General features: G+C 39.2%; 1 protein-coding gene across 2 annotated transcripts in view; it reads right to left on the bottom strand.

Moving 5' to 3' along the window:
* Nucleotides 1-24,501, bottom strand: part of LOC134202596 (vertebrate ancient opsin-like) — a 128,473-nt gene that overhangs the window by 19,586 nt on the left and 84,386 nt on the right. For both annotated transcript variants that reach the window (XM_062677614.1, XM_062677613.1), the window contains one exon: nucleotides 20,928-21,123. In XM_062677614.1, the coding sequence (XP_062533598.1) occupies nucleotides 20,928-21,123 (196 nt within the window). The remainder of the gene's footprint in view (nucleotides 1-20,927; nucleotides 21,124-24,501) is intronic.

Below are 24,501 nucleotides of genomic sequence, written 5' to 3'. Positions count from 1 at the left end.
AATGCCATCTTTCTACTTTCAGGGAATGGTATTGTATTCCTATACGGTAAATCCACAACGAACTGGCCATCAACAAAGCAAGTAGATTTTTCCATAACATCCAGGGCCCGTCTGTCATCCTCGGAACGCTGTCGATCTGGTTTACTGATTACGACTCCCATATTTTCAAGCATGATGTGCGATGCCACGAGATCGTGAAGATTTTCATCCGATTCGCAGCACATATTCACCGTTGCAACATAGTTTTCATCCGACTTCATCCTCATTGGTCCATGTACCACCCATCCCAAAGGACATTTAGAGATAGCTGGAGCAATAGGATCAGGTTGGCAAATTTCCGTCGTCTTGATAACGTTCAAATGCGGTTGTCCTATGAGCAATAACGGTGGTTCTCCATTCAAACAGTTCAAATCAGCTTTGTTCACATATGGAAATCGTGCCAATAATTCTGGAACGTTGACTTTTTGACCGGCGAGATTCATTTTTTGAATTGTCCGCACTCCGGTCAAACAAAAGAAGTGATTATCCGCAAGATTCTCTCCGAATTTTATTTGGACAAGCTCAAAACTTTCACCCACTCGCTGCATTCCACCCATCAATGTGCAACAGAGTCGTTGTTTGCTGCCAGATATTCCCAGTATCTTGACAATTGAAACATCAATAATAGTCAAACTAGATCCCTCGTCGATCAAAGTAGGAACTTCAATCACTCCTTTTGGTCCTCGAATCTTCACGGGCACCATTTTCAAAAGCGCCTGGGGCACCACTTGCTGATCACTTTTCGTCACGTTAACTCCTGGTTTATGTTGTGTGACAGAAGGAATTGATGTCACCACTTCTCCCTTATGCAACAGGGCATGATGGTACCGACTGCATCCTTCAACTGGGCACAGCTGCCGTCGATCACAACGTCCACTATGAGTGCGCAAACAACAAAAGCACAGTTTCGATTGGATAGCAATTTGAAATCTGCGTTTTGGTTCGGCTGACTTGAAGGCATCGCATGACGTTAAATCATGTACGTCCTTGTGACAAACTACACATTTCTTGACACCACTTTTACGGATTTCGTTTCTCACAACGGGTTCGGCCAATCGATTATGTTCGTCGAAGAATCCTCCGGCAGTCAAGGTACAATTTATAGATGCAGCGTACTTTCCGGTTTGCTCCACCCATGCTGCAAAATCTAGAACAGTTGGATCGTTGATAGCACATTCCGTAATATGCCGAACCCACATCATAATCTGGTACTGCGGCAGCTTTTGCAAAAGTTGTCCCAAAAGTTCCGGGTTGTAGACGTGTTGCTTCAAACCTTTTATTCCTGCAGCTAGGTTTCGAACTACACCGTCGAACTCAATGAAGGACTCCAGTCCGATACTAATGGAAAGTTTCTAATTTCGTTAATTAGCGCCCGCAGTAGAAGTTCCGGTCTTCCAAAGCGAAGTTCAAGTGCCTCTATTATCTTTTTCGCCATCATCTGACGTCAAGAGCATGTGTTGAACTGCGTCACGTGCCTTTCCTACAAGGCATTTATTCAGCCGAACAACGTTTTCAAATCCTGAATACTCTCCTGCTGCTGTGGTTAAACGATATTGGTTAATAAACAATTGCCACTCACGTACATTACCATCAAACGTCGGTAGATTATTACTTCCCGAACTTCTTGCCAACATGCGTTGCATAGATTTAGTAATCTGCAGCATTTCAGCGTTAGCATCTCCACGTAATTGTCCAGAGTCACGTTGTGTGGAGGAACGTGTAGCAGTTGTTCTAGCATTATCTATGGGTAGTTCATGTTGAACGAGGTTCTCCTGTGGCAAGCTCGACCCACGTACAATTTGATAGGAGTTCGTTAGACGTAAAGTTAGTTCGGCTGATGAGGCTGAAGCTTGACTTTGCAAATTCTGTACCCACTGTTGCACACGCTCCAGAGGATCCTGACCCTGTATGTTCAAATGCGAGTTCTGTGCGTGTTGTTCTGCCAACTCCTCCTCTAATTCCGCTTCCGCAATTTTCACAGCCAGTTCAGCTTTCAGTAGCTTCTCTTGCCTCTGCTTCCGCTGTAGTGCTTCCTGCTCTTCCATCGCTGCTAATTTTATTTCCGTTTCCAGTTTTGCTTTCATCACTGTTAACTGAGCACTTCTAGATGACAAAACACTCCTGGCCGCCAGGTTCACTTTTTGGTTTGAAGATTTCTGTAACGGTCGTTCCAAAGACTGCGTTGAAAATCCGAGTTCGGTGGTTTGTGCAAGCAAAGACGGTGGACGTTCTTGAACTTTTTTGTGTTTTGTAGTTCCATTGCCTTCCAAAAAAAGTCGTTCCATCAACGTTTCAGCCATAACGTGCTTCGAACTAGCATCATCTCCGAAGGGAACATCGAAATGCTCACACGTCGTTTTCAAACATTCCGGATCCGCATTTTCGATTATCTGCAACCTAACCTCAATCTCTGGAGACTGTCGTTCGAAATCAAAGCCTTCAAATCGCATCACTTTTCTCCTTATCCAGTTCAAGGTCGTGTTTTCGCAGTACAAAATTTTATGCAGAAGCACCGAATCGGCTGGCCTCGCGGCGTCAATTCTTTCAGCCAAAACACTATCGTTCGCGAACATTTTCGTCTTAAAATACTCTCTGTAGGAACTGATCACCAATTCGCGTTTATTCGTTGTCGAAGGACCATATGTAATAACAACTTCAACACTTTACAGAGTCAACTTAATTTTTATTCAACCAAAATTCAAAACTACAAAAAAATGGCGCTTTGGCCCTCGCGATCGCGTCGTTAACAATGCTAGGAAACGGTAAAAATCAGTGCTACCAACTTCTTAAAATTATACCCATTCGCCGATCGCACCAAAAACTAGAAGTGGGCGCTCACGTTCCCATACACTAATAAAAATTGTGAAATGAAAATGATTGCTGACATAGTGTGGTTGTTATCCATTCATCTGAGGTGCGAAAGCAGGTATGTCGATTCAGAAAACTCTTTTATTGGGCAAAAGAAAAAAACTCTAACACGGCCTGCCTGCAAATGTAAAAATTTAAAAACATCTCAAATATTCTTGCGAACTCGCACCAGCTGTCACTTGAGCATTGAGTTACGGCAAGTATGCAAATGTAAAGAGATGAATAGGAGTCAAGTACGAGACACTGAAGACGGCCTTACTGTTGAGGTCGAAATACGTATCTGTCAAGATACAATTAAGTGGTGGAATTCAATGGGATTGTTTAAACTCGTCTTATGACAGGTGAAAACATTCCACTAAAAAGCTCAAAATAATTTTCTTATCACACTGAAAACAGCTGAAAATCTCGCGGCTTTCTCGAGCTCTCCGATCTTTTTGAAAAACCGTGTTAAAAAAACTACTTTTTAGAAAAATTCGCGTTACAAACGACTTTTTCGAAAAATGCTCGCATTATCCCTCATTATCAGCGTATGTAATTAAGACTAATCTAACTGCGTGTTACACCAGCTGTGTGAATTCATCAAATCGGCCTGAACATACTTTGCAACATATTGAACAGCGGGGCACTCCTTAACCGAGCGGTAAGATGCACGGCTACAAAGCAAGACCATGCTGAGTGTGGCTGGGTTCGATTCCCGGTGCTGGTCTGGATAATTATCGGATTGGAAATTGTCTCGGCTTCCCTGAGCATAAAAGTAACATCGTGTTAGCCTCATGATATAAGAATGCAGAAATGGTAACTTGGCTTAGAAACCTCGCAGTTAATAACTGTGGAAGTGCTTAATGAACACTAAGCGGCGAGGCGGCAATGTCCCAGTGGGGGATGTAATGCCAATGAAGGAGAAGAAGCATATTGAACAAGATGTTGAACGGCTTATACGATCAATTCGCAGTCGATTCAAATAACCTGCCAAACTCACTCGAGCTGTCTAACGCAGGCATAATTTACCCGCCCACTCGAAAATGTAATTTAATGCTTCGTTTAAGAACCAGAGTATCGTTTTAGTGCCACATTGCGGGTAGATGTTTGAACACAAAAGGCAATCCCCCATCATCATGCTGGCATGGCCATTAAATGGCAATTATTCCCCTGTTGATCACTTGGTACCATCAACATCATCGACGATACCTTCGTCGACATAGCCACGATGATGGAATTGCGAATAGAGTCAACTGCCATCCCGGGCTAAGTACATTCTCCCAAGACGATACGTTATATCTGCTGAACGTAATCAATGAGATGACATTCCAAACAAACTGTTTGCATATATACTTGATTTCTGGCACTTTCAAGTATTGTGTTTCGCTATTCAGCTTAGAGTTTGGTTTCATTGAAAGGAATTGGATGGTTCATTGCTAAGATTGACTGTATTTAAACTTGTTTTGAAAGAGAGAACTGTTTCAACTTAATAAAAGATCAAATACGTCATGCTAAATATACATTTCTTAAGCTACAAATAGAACTTCATTGGCCTAGCGGTAAGAAACGTGGCTACTAAGCAACGCCATGCTAGCTTATTCCGAAAATAAATCATTCAACCTAAATTAGTTTACAGCTATCAAAAATAACATTGTGCAGTGAATATAGAGAAAGCTGAGCTTAAATCGTTTCAGGTCCAAACGACTCCAGGAAAAAAAAACGGATGTATAAAATCACACAATGGAGTGAATACTGTCGACATTATCTCCTTTAAAAGGGAAAATATCAGACATATACAATATACGTTGTATGACGCTTTAGAGCATTCTGCACACGATGAAAATTGGAAATAAGAAATAATTGATTCACCAGCATCGAACAACATCGTACTGAAGGTTTTTACTCAACCGTTTTCAACAGCTACCCCATTGTGTAAATAATTTTTGGATGTTCTGGCACCCCAAACTGTCCTAAGCTTGGGACTTGAGTTCTTCAGCTTTCACAGTAGCCTTTTGCCACAGACAAACAGACATAACACTCGTGAAATTTTCATCGTTCATTCATTTACTAGTCATTTTAAATAATCATTAGTTGACCAATGAGTCACTCGAGTTTGGTATTTGCGCCCTACCGCCATCTGGTTCGTGATTTACCCAACTTTCTGAACACAACAGATGTCGTTAGTGTTTGTACGACGATGAATTTGATGAAAGAATGCTCAATGTGTTATGTCTGCTTGTCTGTGCTTATGCATTAAGTTTAGAAACGTATTTATTCAATTACATTCATTACTCTTTCTGAAAGTGTAACAGACATCTTGAGAGTTGTTTTGGTATGTTCTGAATCATCAAAACCTGGACCTAATTTTATTTTAATGTGCACGTCAAATTACAGTTGCCTTTAGTCCAATATTTACACACAAGCATAATTCATATTGCATTCATGAGCGTAGCCAAGGGGGGGCAGGGGGGGCCGTCGCCCCTCCCCCCCCTCCCTAAATTGTGGAAAGATTGAACGGGTACTGAAATGAATTCCCTCAAACATATGCACTTTACGATCCAATCATATACAGAAATAGGTGGTTGAAATTCAAAAGATTTCCAAAACCTTTTAGGGCATCCAGGATCAATAATATATGAAAGTTCAAAACAACTCGAAACATTTCGGGCTCAAAAATTCTCCTTGAAATCCTTCTAGAAGCTCCCCTGGGAACTTCTAAATTCCTCCGGAAAGTTATCCACAGACTCCTCTGAAAATCTTTCGAAAATCCTTCTCATGTAATTGTAATTCCCCCCACTAATTTTTTTTAGGAAATTCACGAGGAAATTCCTTGAAGATATCTTTTCTTCTCTCCAAGATTTACTTCTAGATATTTCTTCGGCTATTCTCTCTTCAGGAAGAATCCGGCATTTCCTTCCAGCCACCAGCCAATACATACGGAATTTCTTCCCAAAATTCTACCAGAAGTTTCTTTTTTAATTTCTGACGGAAATCCTCCGATTTAGCTCCATATCTTCACTTGTAAATCTATAAGAAATTCCTTCGGAAATTCTTCTAAGAACTTCTCCGGGCATTCCTCTCGGAACTCTTCCTTTAATTCCTACTTCCAGGAAATTTTCCGAGAATACCTCCAAACATTCAATAGCGAAATCATCTAGCATTCCAATCTGGAATTCTTTTAGCACATACTTCAGAATATCCTTCAAGAAATCCCTTAGAAATATCTTCATGAATTTCTCCTGGAATTCGTCCAAGTATTTCCCCAGAAATTCTTACAGGTATTTTTTCTGGAGTTTCTTCAGGTACTTCTCCAGGAATTCCTTCAGAAATTTCTCCGGGAGATTTTCCACGGAAGTGTACTAGAATTCCTTCCGGACTTCACTCGGAATTTACTCAGATATCTGCCAAGAGTTCTTCCAGAAACTTCTGCGGAACAATCCGCAGAGATTTTCTTCAGCAATTAATCTGGGAATACTTTCAGGATTTAATCTGGGAATTTCTGCATTAATTCTTCCTGGTATTTTTCTGGGAATTCCTTCAGGAGAATTCCTGGGAGTTCTTCCAGGAGTTTTTCCAAGAAATTCTCCGGTAATACCTCCAGGAACTTTGCAGGGAATTCCTGGACGATATTTGGCAGGAATTGCACGGGAAATTGAAGTTCCACCAGTATTTCTTTCGGGAATTCAATCAGGCTTTCTTCCAGGAATTCATTTAGCATTTCTTTAGGCATTTATCTACAAATTCCTTTAGAAATTCCTCGGAGAATTTCTCTGGGAGTTCTTACGGGAATTCCTCCGGGAGGTTCTTTTAAGAATTCTTCCAGGAGTTCCTCCTGGAATTCTTACGGAAGTTCCTTTGGGAGTTCATCCTAGAATTCTCACGAGAGTTCCTCCAGGATTTCCTACGGAAATTCTTCCTGTAGTTCTCCAATAAATTCCTCCAAAAGTTCCACCGGCAGTTCCTCCGAGAATTCCTCTGATAATTTCTCCGGAAATTCCTATAGATAATCCCCTGGGAGTTTCTCCGGAAATTACTCTGGGGGTTCCTCCGGGAGTTCCTTTTCAGAGAAACACCCGGAGAAACTGCAGGTGAAACTCCCGGAGGGATTCTCGTAGAAACTGCTGGTAGATCTCCCGGATGAATTCCCGAAGGAACTACCGGAGGAGCTCCCGTAAGATCTCCTGTAAGAACTCCCGGAAGAATTTCAGGAGGAACTCCTAGAAGAATTCCTAGAGGACCTCCCGGATGAGCTCCCAGAGAAACTATCGGAAGAACTTCGGGAAGAATTTCCAGCTTAATTTCTGAAGAAAGCCTAAATGATTTCCTGAAAAAAGCCTGAATAATTTCCTGGAATAGCTTCTGGTGGAGCTCCTGAAGGAATTTCGGAGAAACTCCCGGATGAATTGCTGGTGGAATTCGGAGGAACTCTCGAAGGAATTTTCTGGAAAAATTTCTGAAGAAACTCCCGGGAGAATTTCCAAAGGAACCCCGGGGAAACTACCAGAAGCATTCTCGGAAACAAGAGAATTCATGTTATAGACAAATCTCGTCTAGCTGAAACTTTTGTTGGGGTTTGAAGCTGGACCATCATCATCATCAGAGGACCTCCCGGAGAATTCCCTGAGGAGCTCGCAGAGAAATTCTCGGAGGAGCTTCTGGTGGAAAATCTATATAAATTCCTGAAGAAGCCTAAATAAATTCCAATTCTGCCGAAATTCCCGGAAGAATTTTCAGAGGAACTGCCGATAGAACTACCGAAATAATTCCCGAAGGAAATCCTAGAGAAATTCTTGGTGGAAATGCCGGTGGAACTCCTGGAAGAATTCCAGGAGGAATTGTCGGAGAAACTCCTGGAGGATCTCGCAGTGGAAATCTTGAAGTTTCCACCGGAATTCTTTCAGGATTTCATTGCGAATTAATCTAGGAACTCCTCCGAAAATTCCATTGTTGATTTCATTTTCGGTATAATTTCTGTATAAATTTCCGGTGGAATTCCTGGAGAAATTCTTTGAAATTTTCACAAGAAATTATTCGAAACAATTCACGGAAAGTTTTATGGAATTTACACAAGAAATTCGAAGATTTTTCGTGAATTTCTTAGGAATGTTTTCTGCGGAATTTCCACGGAATATTCTTATTCTTAAAAGTTATGGGAAACAGCACGAAATTATTTGAATTATTGCAGGGAATTCTGCAGAACTTATAAAAAAGTTCGTGAAGATTTTCTTGGAGTAAATAATAGTGGAATTTTTGGATCAATTCCCGGCAAAATTTATGGTGGAATTCCTGAAGACACTGCCGAAGAAGTTGCTGGAGGCATTCCTTAAGAATCCCTGATAGAATTTCGGATAGAATGCCAGGAGCAATTGTCGAAGGAATTCCTGGATAAAGCTTGCATATTGATTTTTCTGCCTATTTTATAATAAATATTATTTTAGAGAGGATTTGTTTAGAAATTCAGATGTATGGTTCTAGTTTTCTTAAACTTATGAAAGAATGCAGGATTTTTATAATAATTGTTATAGCCGATTTAATATTCTTTCTGAATACTAAGTTCGTTAATATTTTTCTCACTTTATTTAAAAATATCTGATGAGCAATAAATCACGCATTTTTAAATCCATTATTGTTTTAATTATTATTGTTTCGATTTGGTTTGGATTTGGTTTCATGTGTTAATATTCATGTGTTTTTATAAAACTACTATAAAACTACGATTTAGAAGACCAAAAAAGTTGCCCCCCTCCTTCTCGAAATCCTGGCTACGCCCATGATTGCATTCACACATACTTGATATTGTATTCACTTAAAAGGTCTGAACATTATACAACTCGCTATCAGCTTGGTAAAACGTATCTCCAAGGGTACTTACTACTTAAACCGACTACTTACACGGAAGAAATAAACTACCCAATAGTGAGTTTAATTCACCCAACCTCGTACATCCGTACGGGAAGCCAAAATTGAGTAAGTAGGGTCGAAGTAGTTTGCCTTTACTCCCATGTTAAAAAAGTACCCAACGGAAAATTTATTGACCCAAATTTAAGTTTAATTCACTCAATTTCGACCTCAGGTAATAAAACTTAAAATTGGCTTCCCGTATTGAACTGGCGTCGTCAACCCCGTGAAACAAGCACTAGTTCTTGAAGCCACCGTTTGTTGGTGTGGCGCTAGTGCTGTTCTTGAAGTTTAAAGCTCCGTTCATATTGTACCGTACATTTCGCGCAGGTATTTAATTATGTATCGCAAATCGACCGTGAAAATTTAAATTTCAATAACTTAAGTTACATTGTTCTGTTTTCGTCATTAATTCAACATTTTACTTGCGGTAATAGCTGCCACAATATAATTATCATCAAAATCAGCAGAAATTATCACCGAAAAAACCAATAAATTGATTTCGATAGCCGCCACAATTTAACATGTTCTGGTAAGGTGCAATCTATTTGACGTTTGTCTTGTGTCGTTTTGTCATCGCAGTGATCATCATCATCCTCATGAATTTATCATTATTGGCGAATAAAGGTTGCATGAAGATGAAGAAGTCTAAGGAGAATATTTGAAAAAAATTGCACGAGGAAACATACGGGAAGTTTTTTAAAACTCTTTTCAAAAATTTTAGGAGCAATTTATTTAAAACGGTTAGCAGTACGGGGCTGGACTTTCCTTCTACTGCATAATAAACGCAATTTTTCGATTTCAAATTTTATTTTGTGATATCACACTTGATACGCAGTATGAGAAAAGTCCAACCCCGTACTGCTTTCCGTTTTAAATTTGCAATTGCAAATTTGAATCGCTGCAATCTTCTCATTGAAGCATGTCAATCGAAAGATAAGACTTTGCTTTAGCTTAAATGACCTGTGCAAATTGAAAATTAAGTTCATCTATTGCCTGATTTTCTCAAAATTGCACGCGGCGTACCCTCCAGGAAAGGTACCGCCGCGCTTTCTGCACCCCGTTTACTTGATTCTTATGGGTGAATAGCATTGCGGTGTATCGTTTGGCGCGGCCGTACCTTTCGACAGTCATTCGCCGCGTGAAGTTTTGTGCAAGTACCCATTTTGAAACATTACAAACGCCGCGCAGTGTATTATATCCAAAAAATCTGACAATATTTGATCTTGACGCATTAGCTCTTTGGTCACAAACTTGAGCTCACTATAATGTGGGCGTCGAAACTAAGATAAATTAATCTACTTAGTCATTGTACGTGCCATCGACAGGTGTTTTATGAAACACTATTGGAACCTTTTTTCTTTATATTTGATCTGATCCAACTGGAAGTGGATGTCACATTGTGGATAAAATTATGCTTTAAACTGGACCATTTGTGTGTTGACATAATAATAGCTTTTTTGAAGCATAATGGACTTAGCGTAAAAGTCAGGAGATTAAAAATAATAACTATCGAGCTGCCAATGATCATGCACCGGGAAAAGTGTTTTTTGCTGATGAGAAACCTAACTATACGGCTCATATCGCAAATGTGTAACATTTGAATTTTTATCGATTATGAATTAATCTTAAGAATCCTAAGTAACCTAAGAATTAAATCAGATTAGTAGTGATTCCAATTGTTCTGCTGCATTTAATTTTTAATATGAATATGAAACATGCATTCTCCCAGCAGCTGCCTCAGATTAATTTAAGTTCATATTCACTGTTGCACAGCTTTGTTCTATTTTCTGCAGATTGAATCACGAGATTCAAATTTTGTATGTTTTGGCGATTGAACGCGTTATTTTAACTACGGAATTTAGATCAATGCACTTTGCAATTACGCCGCATTATGCAGCAAAATCATTATTTTATTTTATTTATTTAAACAAAATTCAAACATGAACTGAAAACTGCTGGAGATACCAGCGTTTTTTTTTATTTTGCTTCAGATTCCAACGAGAATAGTGTTCTTAAATTTGGAGGAAAAATAAATCACTGCTGATCAATCAGTTAATTGGTTTGCAGTCTTATTTTTTCTACTTGCAAAAATTTGGTTTTTTAAACAGAACGATGCATTAGAAATTAAAGGCCAACTCTTTATCACAATGCCAAATATTTGTCAAATTCCTTTAGATATCTATCAAACCGTTAAGATATCGACATGTGTATCAGGCAGACTTGACAAATTTGTTATTATTAATAATTTGGTATTTGTTATTGTGACAAATACAGTGCTGATAACTTTTGCGCTATAACGAAACATGTGTATCTGAAATTAACGAATCAGCTATTGAGATAATTGCAATACATTTATGAAACATATTTTAGATGGTGCGCTTAAAAAAACTGTTTCTTTATTTTTTATTCGAATTAAATCTCTCCTCGAGCGATATTGTCGCATGCGTCACTGTGTTCCGTGCTTAAAGCCACTGCTTGACAGCTAGCACCAAGTTTAGCACCAAGTTTTCGGCTTCAATCAAATTGTATGCAGATGATAGCTGTTTCAGGGGGCTGGGCGTCGTTGGATTGTTTGGCTCTTTTGTTTTTGACAACAAAAGAAAGAGTGGATGAAAGAGAAGAGAAAAAATAACTCAAAAGTAAGTTTAAAAATACTCAATTTTGGGATTTTGGATTCTGTCAGGAGTGACCTTAAAATACGCTCTTCCCTCATTTACCGGTTTACGAGGTCACGTGGGTCTCCTGTGACGACTTTATGTAGCGTACACACGCTCAAACACGTTGGACCAACATTGGCTCCGCCCCCAAGAAAATGCTTGTGTTGCTGCTTTGTTTGACCGCGCGTGAAGTTGTTCAAACAACCATTTGACTGTTATGCAACGTACACACCAGTCAAGCAGTTCGACGAACATTGACTCCTCCCCCAAGAAAACGCTTCGGTTGCTGCTTTGTTGGAACGTGTGTGAAGTTGTTCGAACAACCATTTGACAGTTGGCGGCTCGGTTGGAAAAATTAAAACGGTTTGATTTTGGTTTGAGTTGTCGGGGGTGGAGTCAAGATTCGCCGAACATGTTTGAGCATTTGTAGTGAAGTTGCACAAACCCCCATATATTTTTTGATGGTTGATGCTCAAGTTAGCGCTCCGGTCGTTCGTGTGTGATATTGTTGGTCGAATAAATTGATTGTTCGTGCCGCTGTTGGTAGAACTTGATGGATGTTGGAACAAACGAGAGGTGGAGTCAACGTTGGTCAAACTGCTGACCGTGTGTACGTTCCATTAGTGACACGGTTGGAAAAAAAATCAAAGCGGGTTGATTTTGATTTAGCTGTCGGGGGCGGAGTCAAGGTATACCGAACTTGTTTGAGCGTTTGTAGTGAAGTCGCACAAACCCCCATATATTTTTTGATGATTGATGTTTGAGCTGGCACTTCGGTCATTATGTGATATTTTTGGTCGAATAAATTGAGTGTTCGCGCTGCTGTTGGTAGAACATGGTGGATTCTTGACTAAACGAGAGGTGGAGTCAATGTTAGTCAAACTGATGTACACTGCATTACAGAAAATTAAATCGACCACATCTGCGTCAGCCGAGAATGGAAACGGAGCCTTCTTGATGTACAGAATAAACGTTGTACCGATATCGCGTCTGATAATCACCTCCTCATCAGCTAAATACTCCTGGTCCTGCGCATTGCGCGAATTCGTCGGCAGGAGGAGAAAGTTGGACGACGGTTCAACACACGCCGACTGGAAGATGCTACGGTGAGGGAACTGGAGACACGTGCTGCAGATATTCTGGAAGGTGACAGCGTGGAAGACCAATGGACCGCCTTCAAGAATGGCTTCATCGCCCCTAACGAGAATAACCTGGGTGAACTGCGCACTCGAAAAAAAAAAAAATCATAAGGGTTGTGTACAAGACACGACCGCCCGACGTAAACTACGTAAAACAGTTTCGTGAAATGAAGAATCTAGTGCCAGTGCAAGAATACATATTTGCAGCAGCTCTCTACAATACGCGCTCGTTATTCTGCTACGAACGGCAACGTAATTCTGCTACGACGTCGTACTTTGAACAAATTCGTCTTGCCTCAATCTTCCTATGTTTAAAATGATGTCCATGAGAAGAATCGATTAATTACCAATAATGCATATTTCGAATCACTAACGACCACACGACCCACGCCATAGGCTGGAATAACAAAACCAAATAAGAATCTAGAAAGAATTAAACTTGACTGCCACTGAAGCCATTCATGCGAATACATATTTGTAGCATCTCCCTCCGACGCGCGCTCGTGATTCTGCTACGGACGCCAGGCAACTTTATGGCGTCTCCAAGCGGATAATTTGCACTTTGAAAAAAATTCGCCTCGCCTCAATCTTCCTTTGTACAGAATGGAAGCCCTGAAAAGAACCGATTTTTCCAATATCCCATATGTATTTGGAATAAAATTTGCTCAGCAACTCCGCCGATGCTTAGAGATGTCGTAAAATCTCGATTAATCGATTAGTAACTAATCGATTACTCTCGATTCTTGACGATTATTGAATCGACTCATCGTTGAGTAGTAATCGAATCAAAATTAATCGATTATCATAACGATGAATCGATTAATTGAAGTAATCGAAATCTAATAGTTGTCGTAAAATCCCGATTAATCGATTACTCTCGATTCTTGTCGATTATTGAATCGATTAATCGTTGAGAAGTAATCGATTTAAAAATTAATCGATTATCACAACAAATAATCGATTAATCGAAGTAATCGATTAATTTGCGACATCTCTACCGATGCTGGGACAGCTCTCCGCGATATTTCAAATGAAATGCCACGCACGCGGGGGAAAGCAGTTTTCTTATAATCAATAAAGATGGCCCATTAGTCCCGCCTCTTTGTTGTCCGGTATGACTGCAAATATTGTGTACCCGTCACACACTTACTAAAGGGGCGTGACTACTATTTAACTTTATTGATTACAAGAAAGCAGCTGTTCCGCGCGCGCGAGCCATTTCGTTCGAGATGTCACGAAAAGCAGATCGTAGTCCCACCATCGGCTTCGGCGGAGCTGCTACCGGAAATTTCATTCTCATCGATGGTGTGGTTCATGCGGTCGTTCGCGCTCATATTAAATTTTCTTGTCTGAAGTACTAATGATTGGCTACCATCAGAGAAAGTAGCTCTTAAGTCACAACTTGAGGCGAGATGAATTTTGTTCAAAGTAAAACTTAATTGCTTGGTGATGGCAGATTGCTTTCCATCGGTAGCAGAATCACAAGCGCGCGTTATAAAAAGACGCTGCCGATAATTATTCGCGTGGATAGCAGTAACAGTCAAGTGAAATTTCCCATCAAGATTATAATTCTAGTAGGTAGCCTGCTACTTGTTTAAGGGTTTATTTCCATCCATACGAATACATATTTGCAGCTTCTCCTTCTGACGCGCGCTCGGACCGGCAGTAATGCTATGATTCCGCTACCGATACCAAACAATTATGCTTTGTTCTATGAAAAAAGTTCGTCTTATATCAACTTTCTTAATCACTTAATGTTCAAAATTAAATCCAAAAAATTTTCTAGTTCCTAGCGGTTGCACTATAGACAAATTATTTCAACTTAACCTTCCTCCCAAACATAATGGTGGTTCTGAAAAGATCCGATTCATTCCCAATTATATGCCTCACCAACAACAACTACTGGACTGCGCGACAGCCATCTGATGATTCGCCTCTACGCACGCCGTTAATTGCCAGATCCAAAAATGCTGCTTGTAACACGGATGTAAAGATGTACTGCTGTTGCCACGACCGCCACCACTATCGAACGAAAAATTTTCATCCGCACAGCCGTTGTCGCTAGGACCGCCTCTGGACACCCTGGTCCGCTTTCCATGAAATGTAGAATGAAAATGACGCGCGCACGCGAAACACGGGGCTTTTTATACACAGGAAAAACGAAGCAGTGGATCAAAAGGCCCGTACCTTACTGCAATCTGATGTCCGTGTTGGGGATTTATGAACAGGATTGATTATTTTTGAATTTTTCACCCGGCTTGGAAAGAAATAATATTTTCAATAGTTTGCCGTTGATAATGAATAGTTTTAATACAATTAGCAAATTGGTGGAAAGTTTCCAAATCTATTAATAACAAAACTTCGAAAATCCGTCGAAAGATAAAGTCGCCATTACCGTTTGAAATCTAACATGATTTCGTGACGGTCCCCAATTTGGAAATTTTCATTTTGCACCCTGTATCCGAGGCTTCCCCTTAGACGTAGTTAATGTCAAAATGCGCGAACAAAAAACACGTCCGTACGTGCTGCTGTCTCGAACTGGAATGGGCCACGCGCGCGCGGGAGAGCAGTTTTCTTATAATCAATAAAGATGGCTCATTAGTCCCGCCTCTTTGTTGTCCGGTATGACTGCAAATATTGTGTAACCGTCACACACCCCCCAAAGGGGCGTGGCTAAAGGTTCAACTTTATTGATTACAAGAAAGCAGCTCTTCCGCGCGCGCGAGCCATTTCGTTCGAGATGTCGCGGAGAGCAGACCGTGGTACCACCTTCGGCATCGGCGGAGCTCCTACCGGAAATTTTATTCCCGGCGATGGTGTGGGTCGCGCGGTCGTCGTCATTAACATTAGCAGCGCTCAGTTTAAATTTTCTTGTATGATGTAGGAGGAATGACGGCTTTGGCAGGTTTTGTTCTATTATTTTCGGTGGGGAGGGGGGGGGGGTTTGTTGACCAAATTTTATGAAATTTGGCCACAATATTCTTTGATATGCTATGATATGATATGATATTTGATATGAAGTACTAACGATCGGCTACCATCAATGAAAGTGGTTCTTGGGAGCGTCCACAAATTACGTAACGCTTAGAAGGGGGAGGGGAGGTTGGGCGAAGTGTGACGACCCATACATAATTTTTAGATGCTTCATACAAAAAGTGTGACATAGGGAGGAGGGGTTGAAAATGCCCAATTTTTGCGTTACGTAATTAAAGGATCTTCCCTTAAGGTGATTCGAGGAGGCACTACACACCGTGTTATTTTTCCTATCTGCTGTCTCATTCTAACTTAATCTCCTCGTAGTTTTGGAGCGGCGAATTTCAATTTTTAGCTGTTTGATGTAACTGTAAATGTATCGGCATGCATATTGCGAGTAAGCACGCGCCGTGATTTTTAAAGTAATATTTGTTGTAGTAAAAAAATTAAGCATTAATAATAATCAATAGTATCAATAGAATTGGCAAATTGCTAAAGGGTTTCCGAATCGATTGATAAGCAAATGTCGAAAATAAGATAAAGACGCTATTAGCGTTTGAAATCTATCCTAATTTTTGTGACAGTCTCGAATTTGGAAATTTCCGTTTTAAACCCCGTATCTGAGTCTTCCCCTTAGACGAAGTTTACGTCAAAAAATCTGTAGCAAACATCAATACTGACGCCATACAATTTTTTTCAGTCATAATGCGAATCAATTGTTTGCATGGTCTCCTTCCGTTACTTGCTTGGGATTCAACTACCGACGTTAGCGTTGCGCTTTGAACAAAGTTCATCTCGGAACCGATTTCTTTTTCAACCAACAGGAAAAATACAAAATTAGTCTCGCGGGAAAATTTCATGTTGTGCCGAAAACATCCAAATCGTTGCAAACGCCACATTAGTGAATAAATTGCTGTAGCAATCTTCCGATGACAGCCTATGCTCGGACCGGCACTAATGCTATGATTCCGCTACCGATGCCAAACAATTATGCTTTGTTCTATGAAGACAGTTCGTCTAATATCAACATTCTCAATCACTAAAATCATACAACTCCGAATTACGCTAGAAAATTTCACCGAAGAATTTTCCAGTTCCTAACGGTTGCACTTTAGGAAAATTATTTCAACTTAACCTTCCTCCCAAACATAATGATGGTCCTGAAAAGAACCGATTAATTGCCACTTATGTACCTTATCCAGCAGCCCCTGGACTGCGCGAACGCCATCCGATGATTCGGCTCAACTAACGCCGTCGATTGCCAGATCCGCCGAAGATGGGACACGGATGTAAATGATGTGCTGCTGCTTCCACGACCGCCACCACCACCGACCGAAAAAATTTCATCCGCACCACCACCGCTGAGACAGCCGTTGTCACTAGGACCGCTTCTAGACGCCCTGGTCCGCTCGCCGTGACATCCAGAATGAAAATTACGCGCGCACGCGAAACACGGGGCTTTTTATACACAGGAAAAACGAAACAGTGGATCAAAAGGCCCGTACCTTACTGCAATCTGATGTCCGTGTTGGGGATTTATGAACGGAATTGAATTTTTCACCCGGTTTGGAAAGAAACAACATTTTCAATAGTTTAACGTTGATAATCAATAGTATCAATAGAATTGGCAAATTGCTGAAGAGTTTCTGAATCGATTGATAAGCAAATGTCGAAAATCCATCGAAAGATAAAGACGCTATTAGCGTTTGAAATCTACCCTAATTTCGTGACGGTCTCGAATTTGGAAATTTCGGTTTTACACCCTGTATCAGAGTCTTCCCCTTAGACGTAGTTTACGTCAAAACAATGGATCGCCGTTAATACCTGGACGAAGATAGAGGAGCGAAGAGAATCCAAAGCTGCGATAGATCGAGCAAAAACCAGGGGAGCCAGAGTCTTTGCCCGTCAACGATACTATACATACATACATACGATACATCGTTGAAGGGGCTAAAACCAACAAAAACAACGTCCTAGAAACTCCACTATAGCAGAAAGTTTCTCCTGAGACTCCGATTTGGAACGGATGAGTTTGGTAAAAAAAAGTGTCTATTTTATTGATTTTCGAGACTACGACGAAAAGACAAACATGCCTGCCTTAACCCCAATAATTTCGAGATTTCACTAACGCTTCAATAAGCGTCATAATGTCGTATAATGTATCCTTGCATTTTTATTTCAACCGCGACCAATCATTTTTCTTGGTTTTTGTTATCCACTGTAAAATCATTGGCGTAAATAAGGGGGGGCTAGAGGGGGCTTAGCCCTCCCTAGAAAAAAATTAGCCCCCCTAGGATTTGACAAAGTAGTTAGCAGTGATATCAGTTTCCAACATGTAGAATAACGAATTATTGAAAAAGTTTGAAGACAAATGAATTATCTCGCATATTCACCCTGTCATAATGAAATGAGTGGCAGACAAATGAGTTTTTTCTCATTTCTGAGAAAGATTCCTGTGTGGCACTAAAATTGCACTTGGTGTTAATTATGTAAAGGCAATTGGCGAATAAAGGTTACATGAAGAAGAAGAAGTCGAAAGATGATAGGGGGAATGACGGCTTTGGCAAGTTTTGTTCTATTATTGGCAGGGGTTTTTTTTATGACTGACTAGGCTCAAATTTGGCCTAAACATTCTTTGCATATCAAAGAATATTGTGGCTAAATTTCATAAAATTTGGTCGACAAAAACCCCCCTGCCAATATGAGAACAAAACATGCCAAAGCCGTCTTTCCCCCTATTTGAAAAACAATGCACGGGAAGCGGACCGATATTTTTGAAAAATCCTCAAAAAATCTAGGAGCATTATATTTAAAAACGGTTGCAGTACGGGGTTGAACTTTTCTTATATGATATAAAAACACATCATTTCGATTTTGAATTTTATTTTGTGATATTGCACTTTATAGGGTATCTGTTCCTATATCAATAACAATAAGGCAATGCGCATATGAAATGCATCGATTTCTCACCCTATAATCAAGAAACATGAGAATAATTATGCTCACCTCACGTAATTTTTAATTGAGAACAATTTGGCATCTTCAAAAACGAAATTATTATCACATTCTAGAAGTATTTAGCTAAAAAACATCATCACCGCCCTGTACCTATTTCAATAACATTCAAAAACAGTTAATCCTATGCTTGTACCTATATCAATAATACTGTTTCCAACATAAAATACGCACACTATTACTTGTGTGTATACGTAACGATATGATTGCAGTGATGCCGAATTCGTCAATGTTTTGTATTTGAGTTGAATTATAATTACAAAATTGCAGTTTTTGTTGTAGTTTTTCAACTTATCAGTTTAATTTTATCTTTGTAATAGATATTTTTTTCGATATACCTTATTTTACAAAAATAAAAGTTGAATTTCACAGTGAAAGTTCATTCAAGCATTTTCGAAATAAAAATCTAGGTCGGCAACCCTTGAGAGTACTGCAAGCCATGTAAACAGTTTGGAATACGGACAAGGATAATTTAGACGTTGTTCGAAAGAAACCTATATCAAACTATAGGAAATCGCGTTGGTTTTTCAAGTATAATTATATTCATAGTGAAAATGTGATGTGCTTTATGTGTTGTGAAGTGAATTTTGAAAGAATACATTTGTGTTGACTTGAAATAGAGTGGAAAACAACGGCGTGAAAACAGATGAATCTGCTAGTAGCATTCGAGCAGTGCATCAAACCATCAGTTCAGAGGTAGGAAAATGAAAAAAAAGTGCTTTATAATTTTATCTTTTAATAATTTGATTCTTGTGAATTAGAACATTACATAAACAAAATCTTGAATAATATTCCAAACATTCAAGAATGTGTTTCATCCATTATTGTGTACATACGATGTGAGAAATTGTAATTAAATTGATTTTTAATTTGGTTTATCGACGGTTGAGATTAATATACGGGCTGTTATTAATATGGGAACAGATACCCTACATAGTATAAGAAGAGTCCAACCCCGTATCGCTAATCGTTTTAATTATATTGCTCCTAGAATTTTTGAGAGTTTTAAAATAATTTCCATATGCTCTCCCGTGCATTTTTTTAAATATTATCCTTCGACTTTTTATTCTTCATGCAACCTTTTTTCGCCAGTATATAATTGATTTGAAAGCATCAAAGCAAGCTTGATATGAACAACAACGGAGAGCTACCAAAATATCAATCAAAGCAATCGTGTTAGCAGTCAAAGATATGTGGTCAACCATCACGGACTAGAGTAAACTATTTTCAGCAGACCTCCGCTTGCCTAATCTCCACAATTCCCATATGCATCCGAGAAGTATTCTCATCAGAATCCGAGAGGAATTCCCATCAGAATCCGAGAAGAATTCTCATTGGAGTCTCTGAAGAATTCCTTTCAGAATCATCGAATTATTCCATCCGGAATACAGAAGAACTCACACTGGATTCCTTTCGGTATCGTTGAGGGATACCCTTGGGAATCTGTGGGGGATACCCTTCAAAATTCCTAAAGGATTCTCTTCAGAATCTCTAGTTAATTGCCTCGGTAGTCCTCCAGAGTCGGATATTTGTTTCGGAATCGTTTGGAGTTTTGCTTCGGAATTCCTTGACGATTTGTTTCAGAATACGTCGACGATTTTCTACAGAATCACTAGAATATTTAATTCGAAGTCTCTCAACATTTAGTCTCGGAATCCCTTAATGACTTGCTTCGGAAACCCTTGCCGATCGGAATCCCTCTGACGATTTGCTTTGAAATCCCTCGAGGAATAGCTTCGCTTCAGAATACATCGACGGTTTGCTTCGGAATTCTTCGAAGATTTAGTTTGGACTCCCTCGACGATTTACTTCGGAATCCCTCGATGAATTGCTTCGGAAGCATTCGATGATTTGCTTCGAAATCCCTCGACGATTTGCTTCAACATCCCTTCGCAATCGCTAGAGGATTCTTTACGGAATCCCTAGAGGATTCATTTACTGTCCCTCGACGATTTGCTTCTGGATCCGTCGATAGATTGTTTAGAAATCCTACGACGATTTTCTTCTACATCCCTGGAACATTTGCTACGAAAACACTGAACATTCACGTTGGAATTCCTGGAGGATTTCAGACGGAATCTCTGGAACATTTCCGTTGGAGCTCCTGGAACATTTCCATTGGAATTCCTGGAATATTCGCGTCGGAATTCCTGGAGAATTCCAATCAGAATCTTGAGAACCAATTGAGAATTTTTGAAAAGAAGCTCAAAATAGAGAATATAGATGAAGGGGCTATAGCCCCCCTGGTCATCGGGGCTAGTTACGCCAATGTGTAAAATTAAGATGCCTACAACAGATGGATGTCAGAGGGTATGTCTAAAGACAACTGGAAGCGATAGATCAGTACCGGACTCACCTGATGTTGGCTGCCTCGTTCACATACGCTCCCCAACCGAACAGTGGTGGCGACGTTAAGGCAAACGAGTAGCTCCAGATGAAGAGGATGGCGAAAACGGCCCCCCTCCGGCTCAGGCTCCGCGACGAGAACGGATAGCTAACCAGGCAGAACCGCTCGTACGAGAGCACCGTCAGCGTGGTGATTGATGTTATTCCTGTTTTTCGGACGTGGGCGAGAAAGAACCGGCGGAAATTTAGAATTAGCAGGATATAGAATGGGGTATGTGACTTTGTGCTGTTCTGATGATATGAAGATTGATGGTATAAAAAGTTTTGCCAAATGGCATTCTACGAATATTTCAATTGATCTGGGTGAACATAATGAACTAAAACATGCGTCCCTTGATAAACGAGTTCCAGTCGGAAGCCAAAGTGAACACTCGCGAGTTCGCGACTATCGATTTTTTTTCAATTTCCTGATGTCGCAACTTCATCGCGAGTTTTTTTTTAAAGCTAAAGGTACGAGTCCTAATGAAAGAAAACTTATCTTACGGCTACATAAGCAGTGCTAATTGGCTTATGAAATTGCGACAATATTGTGGATGGCTCCCGTACGACCGGAATTTTGTGTAACCTAAATAAATCGACAAAAACGCCTTGATTTAGCCAAAAACTCTCGTCTGAAGTAGGATGATTTTTGGAATCAAGTCATATTTTCTTGACTAAATCAAATGCATAATATTTGGATCAGATGGTTGATACAGTCACTCTCAAAATTGAGCGTACACCATGGATTAGATGAATATATTCGAAAATTCCAAAGAAAATTTAATTGTTGGCTCGGTTGTTTTTAATGCATTTCAATATTCATCCCTTTTTTCAATGTATGCGTACATAAAATGGTTGAAATTTTTTCTCTAAAGTTCATTTATTTGAAAATAATCTCAAAATACGCCTATTAGATGTGACAAAATTGAGCGTACAGCTAATGTTTTTCTATAAAATTTCTTATTATAAACACGATTAATGTATTTTAATATTGTTTTTCATGATTATATTTATAATAATAAACATCCGCTACTTAAACATTCAATGTTTTGAAATTAAACCATGTTTTAATCTAAATGGCGAACTAGTAGGATGTATAAACACTGCTATTTAACAATTCAATGCTGCTGGGCAAAATAGATGGTTTAAGATATGGATTTCACCGGCATCGTGTCTTATATATGATAGATAATCGAAATCGAGCGAGACATACGATAAATTTGGGAAAATTCAGTCGGCAAATGATGAAAACAGATGTAAACATACAAAGAAAACGACAAATGTTGGGAACGGCATATTTCAAATTAAGTATAACTTTATTTAAAAGTCGATGTATAGGTAGCTTATAAGCTCAGGACACTCATTAATAATAATATTAATAAAAGAGCAGCACACGGATACATTATAAGATGTCATTTTATATTTGAAGACTCAGTCACCGTAGGAACAAATTTGGTTGAATCATTTAAATTCACCAAGATATCATTAAATAAGCTGCTGAACTCTTAAAAAAGTTTATTTTTACTCGCCACATGGAAATCATCCAATTGTATCCCTTATGGTAACAAACAAAGGAGTTCAATCCAAATTTGATTATGAAATTACGATTTTAAGCTATCTTTTCAATATTCAATCAGAAGTGCTCTGCGGGATTGAAAAGCTGTTTTTATGTTCGGTACCTTAACATGCACCTTGTACTTTTAGAATTTGACTGTGAATGATTGGATTCAATAATATTACTCTTAATGATAGACCTGGGACAATAATCGAGCTTTAAAACAAATTTTAGTTAAAGACATACTAAATTTGAATTATGTCATTCCTAACATTTGTCGTTTTCTCTGTATGTTTACATCTGTTTTCATCATTTACCGACTGAATTTTGACAAATTAATCGTATGTCTCGCTCGATTTCGATTATCTATCATATATAAGATACGATGCCGGTGAAACATACAAATTAAAGCATTTATTTTGCCCACAGGCATTGAATTGTTAAATAGCAATGTTCTTACCTCTCACTTGTTCGCCATTTTGACCAAAACACGGTTTAATTTCAAAACATTGAATGTTTAAGTAGCGGATGTTTATTATTATAAATATAATCATGAAAAAACAATATTAAAATACATTAATCGTGTTTATAATAAGAAATTTTATAGAAAAACATTAGCTGTACGCTCAATTTTGTCACATCTAATAGGCGTATTTTGAGATTATTTTCAAATAAATGAACTTTAGAGAAATTTTTTTAACAATTTTATGTACTCATACATTGAAGAAAGGGATCAATATTGGAATGCATTAAAACAACCGAGCTAACCATTTAATTTCCTTTGAAATTTTCGAATGTAGTCAACTAATCCATACTGTACGCTCAATTTTGAGAGTGACTGTATATGGTATGTCGAAAAAATAATACTGAGATGCAGCCGCAGAACCTCATTCCAACAATACAGCATGATGGGGATTCCGTTATGGTCTGGGAGTGGGAGTGCATGATTGCCACCGATGTAGGAAAATTGCATATCATTGATAAAAATGTAGATTACAAAATGTAGATAAATTCGCATTTTTAAAGAAAATTTGAACGCCGGTGCTGCGAAATTAGGCTTACAAGGAGCATATATCTTTCAGGATAATGACCCCAAGCACACACCCCAAAATACTAAGCTGTGGCTTCCCTTTTAAATACCTTCAATCAACTCAAAATAGCTTCCAGAGCCTAGATATGAACCCAATTGAGCATCATTGGAAGGTGAAGGATGATAAAATATATAAAAGGCATATTTTCAACATAAACGAATTGGAATTAGCTTTGAAATAAGAGTGGGAGAAAATTCCGTCCTCCGTCACGGTTAATTTGGTCAGCTCCATGATGTGAAGACTACACAAGCCATCATAGATACAAAGGGGAATCCAACGAAATATTAAACTCTATTCTACAACTTCTGATTTCGTCCATAAAACCTAAATAGACGAATACTTTTTGAGCACATATTGAATGGATTGTAATGCAACGTACACACCAGTCAAGCAGTTTGACGAACATTGACTCCGCCCCCAAGAAAACGCTTCGGTTGCTGCTTTGTTTGAACGTGTGTGAAGTTGTTCGACCAACCATTTGACAGTTGGCGGCTCGGTTGGAAAAAATTGAAACGGTTTGATTTTGGTTTGAGTTGTCGGGGGTGGAGTCAAGGTTCGCCGGATATATTTGAGTATTTGTAGTGAAGTTGCACAAACCCCCATATATTTTTTGATGGTTGGTGCTCAAGTTGGCGCTTCGGTCGTTCGTGTGTGATATTGTTAGTCGAATAAATTGATTGTTCGTACCGCTGTTGGAAAAACTTGATGTAGGGTTTCTTACCCCATTCCCGGCCTAACATGCGCACGACTGCATTATTTAATTGATATTTATGACTAGGAGCTACTTTTCCTGAATTTTGTGGGCCATGTAATATTGCGATGGGGTTCACCTCTGCTTAAAAAATAGTTATTCTTGCTAAAAACCGCTCGAAAAAGCTTTTATTTGATTTAAATTAACA

This window comes from Armigeres subalbatus, unplaced genomic scaffold (assembly GCF_024139115.2).
Source record: "Armigeres subalbatus isolate Guangzhou_Male unplaced genomic scaffold, GZ_Asu_2 Contig1299, whole genome shotgun sequence".
Taxonomy (NCBI): Eukaryota; Metazoa; Arthropoda; class Insecta; order Diptera; family Culicidae; genus Armigeres; species Armigeres subalbatus.
Note: the sequence above shows the minus strand (reverse complement) of the source record. Positions and strands in the feature narration are given on the sequence as shown.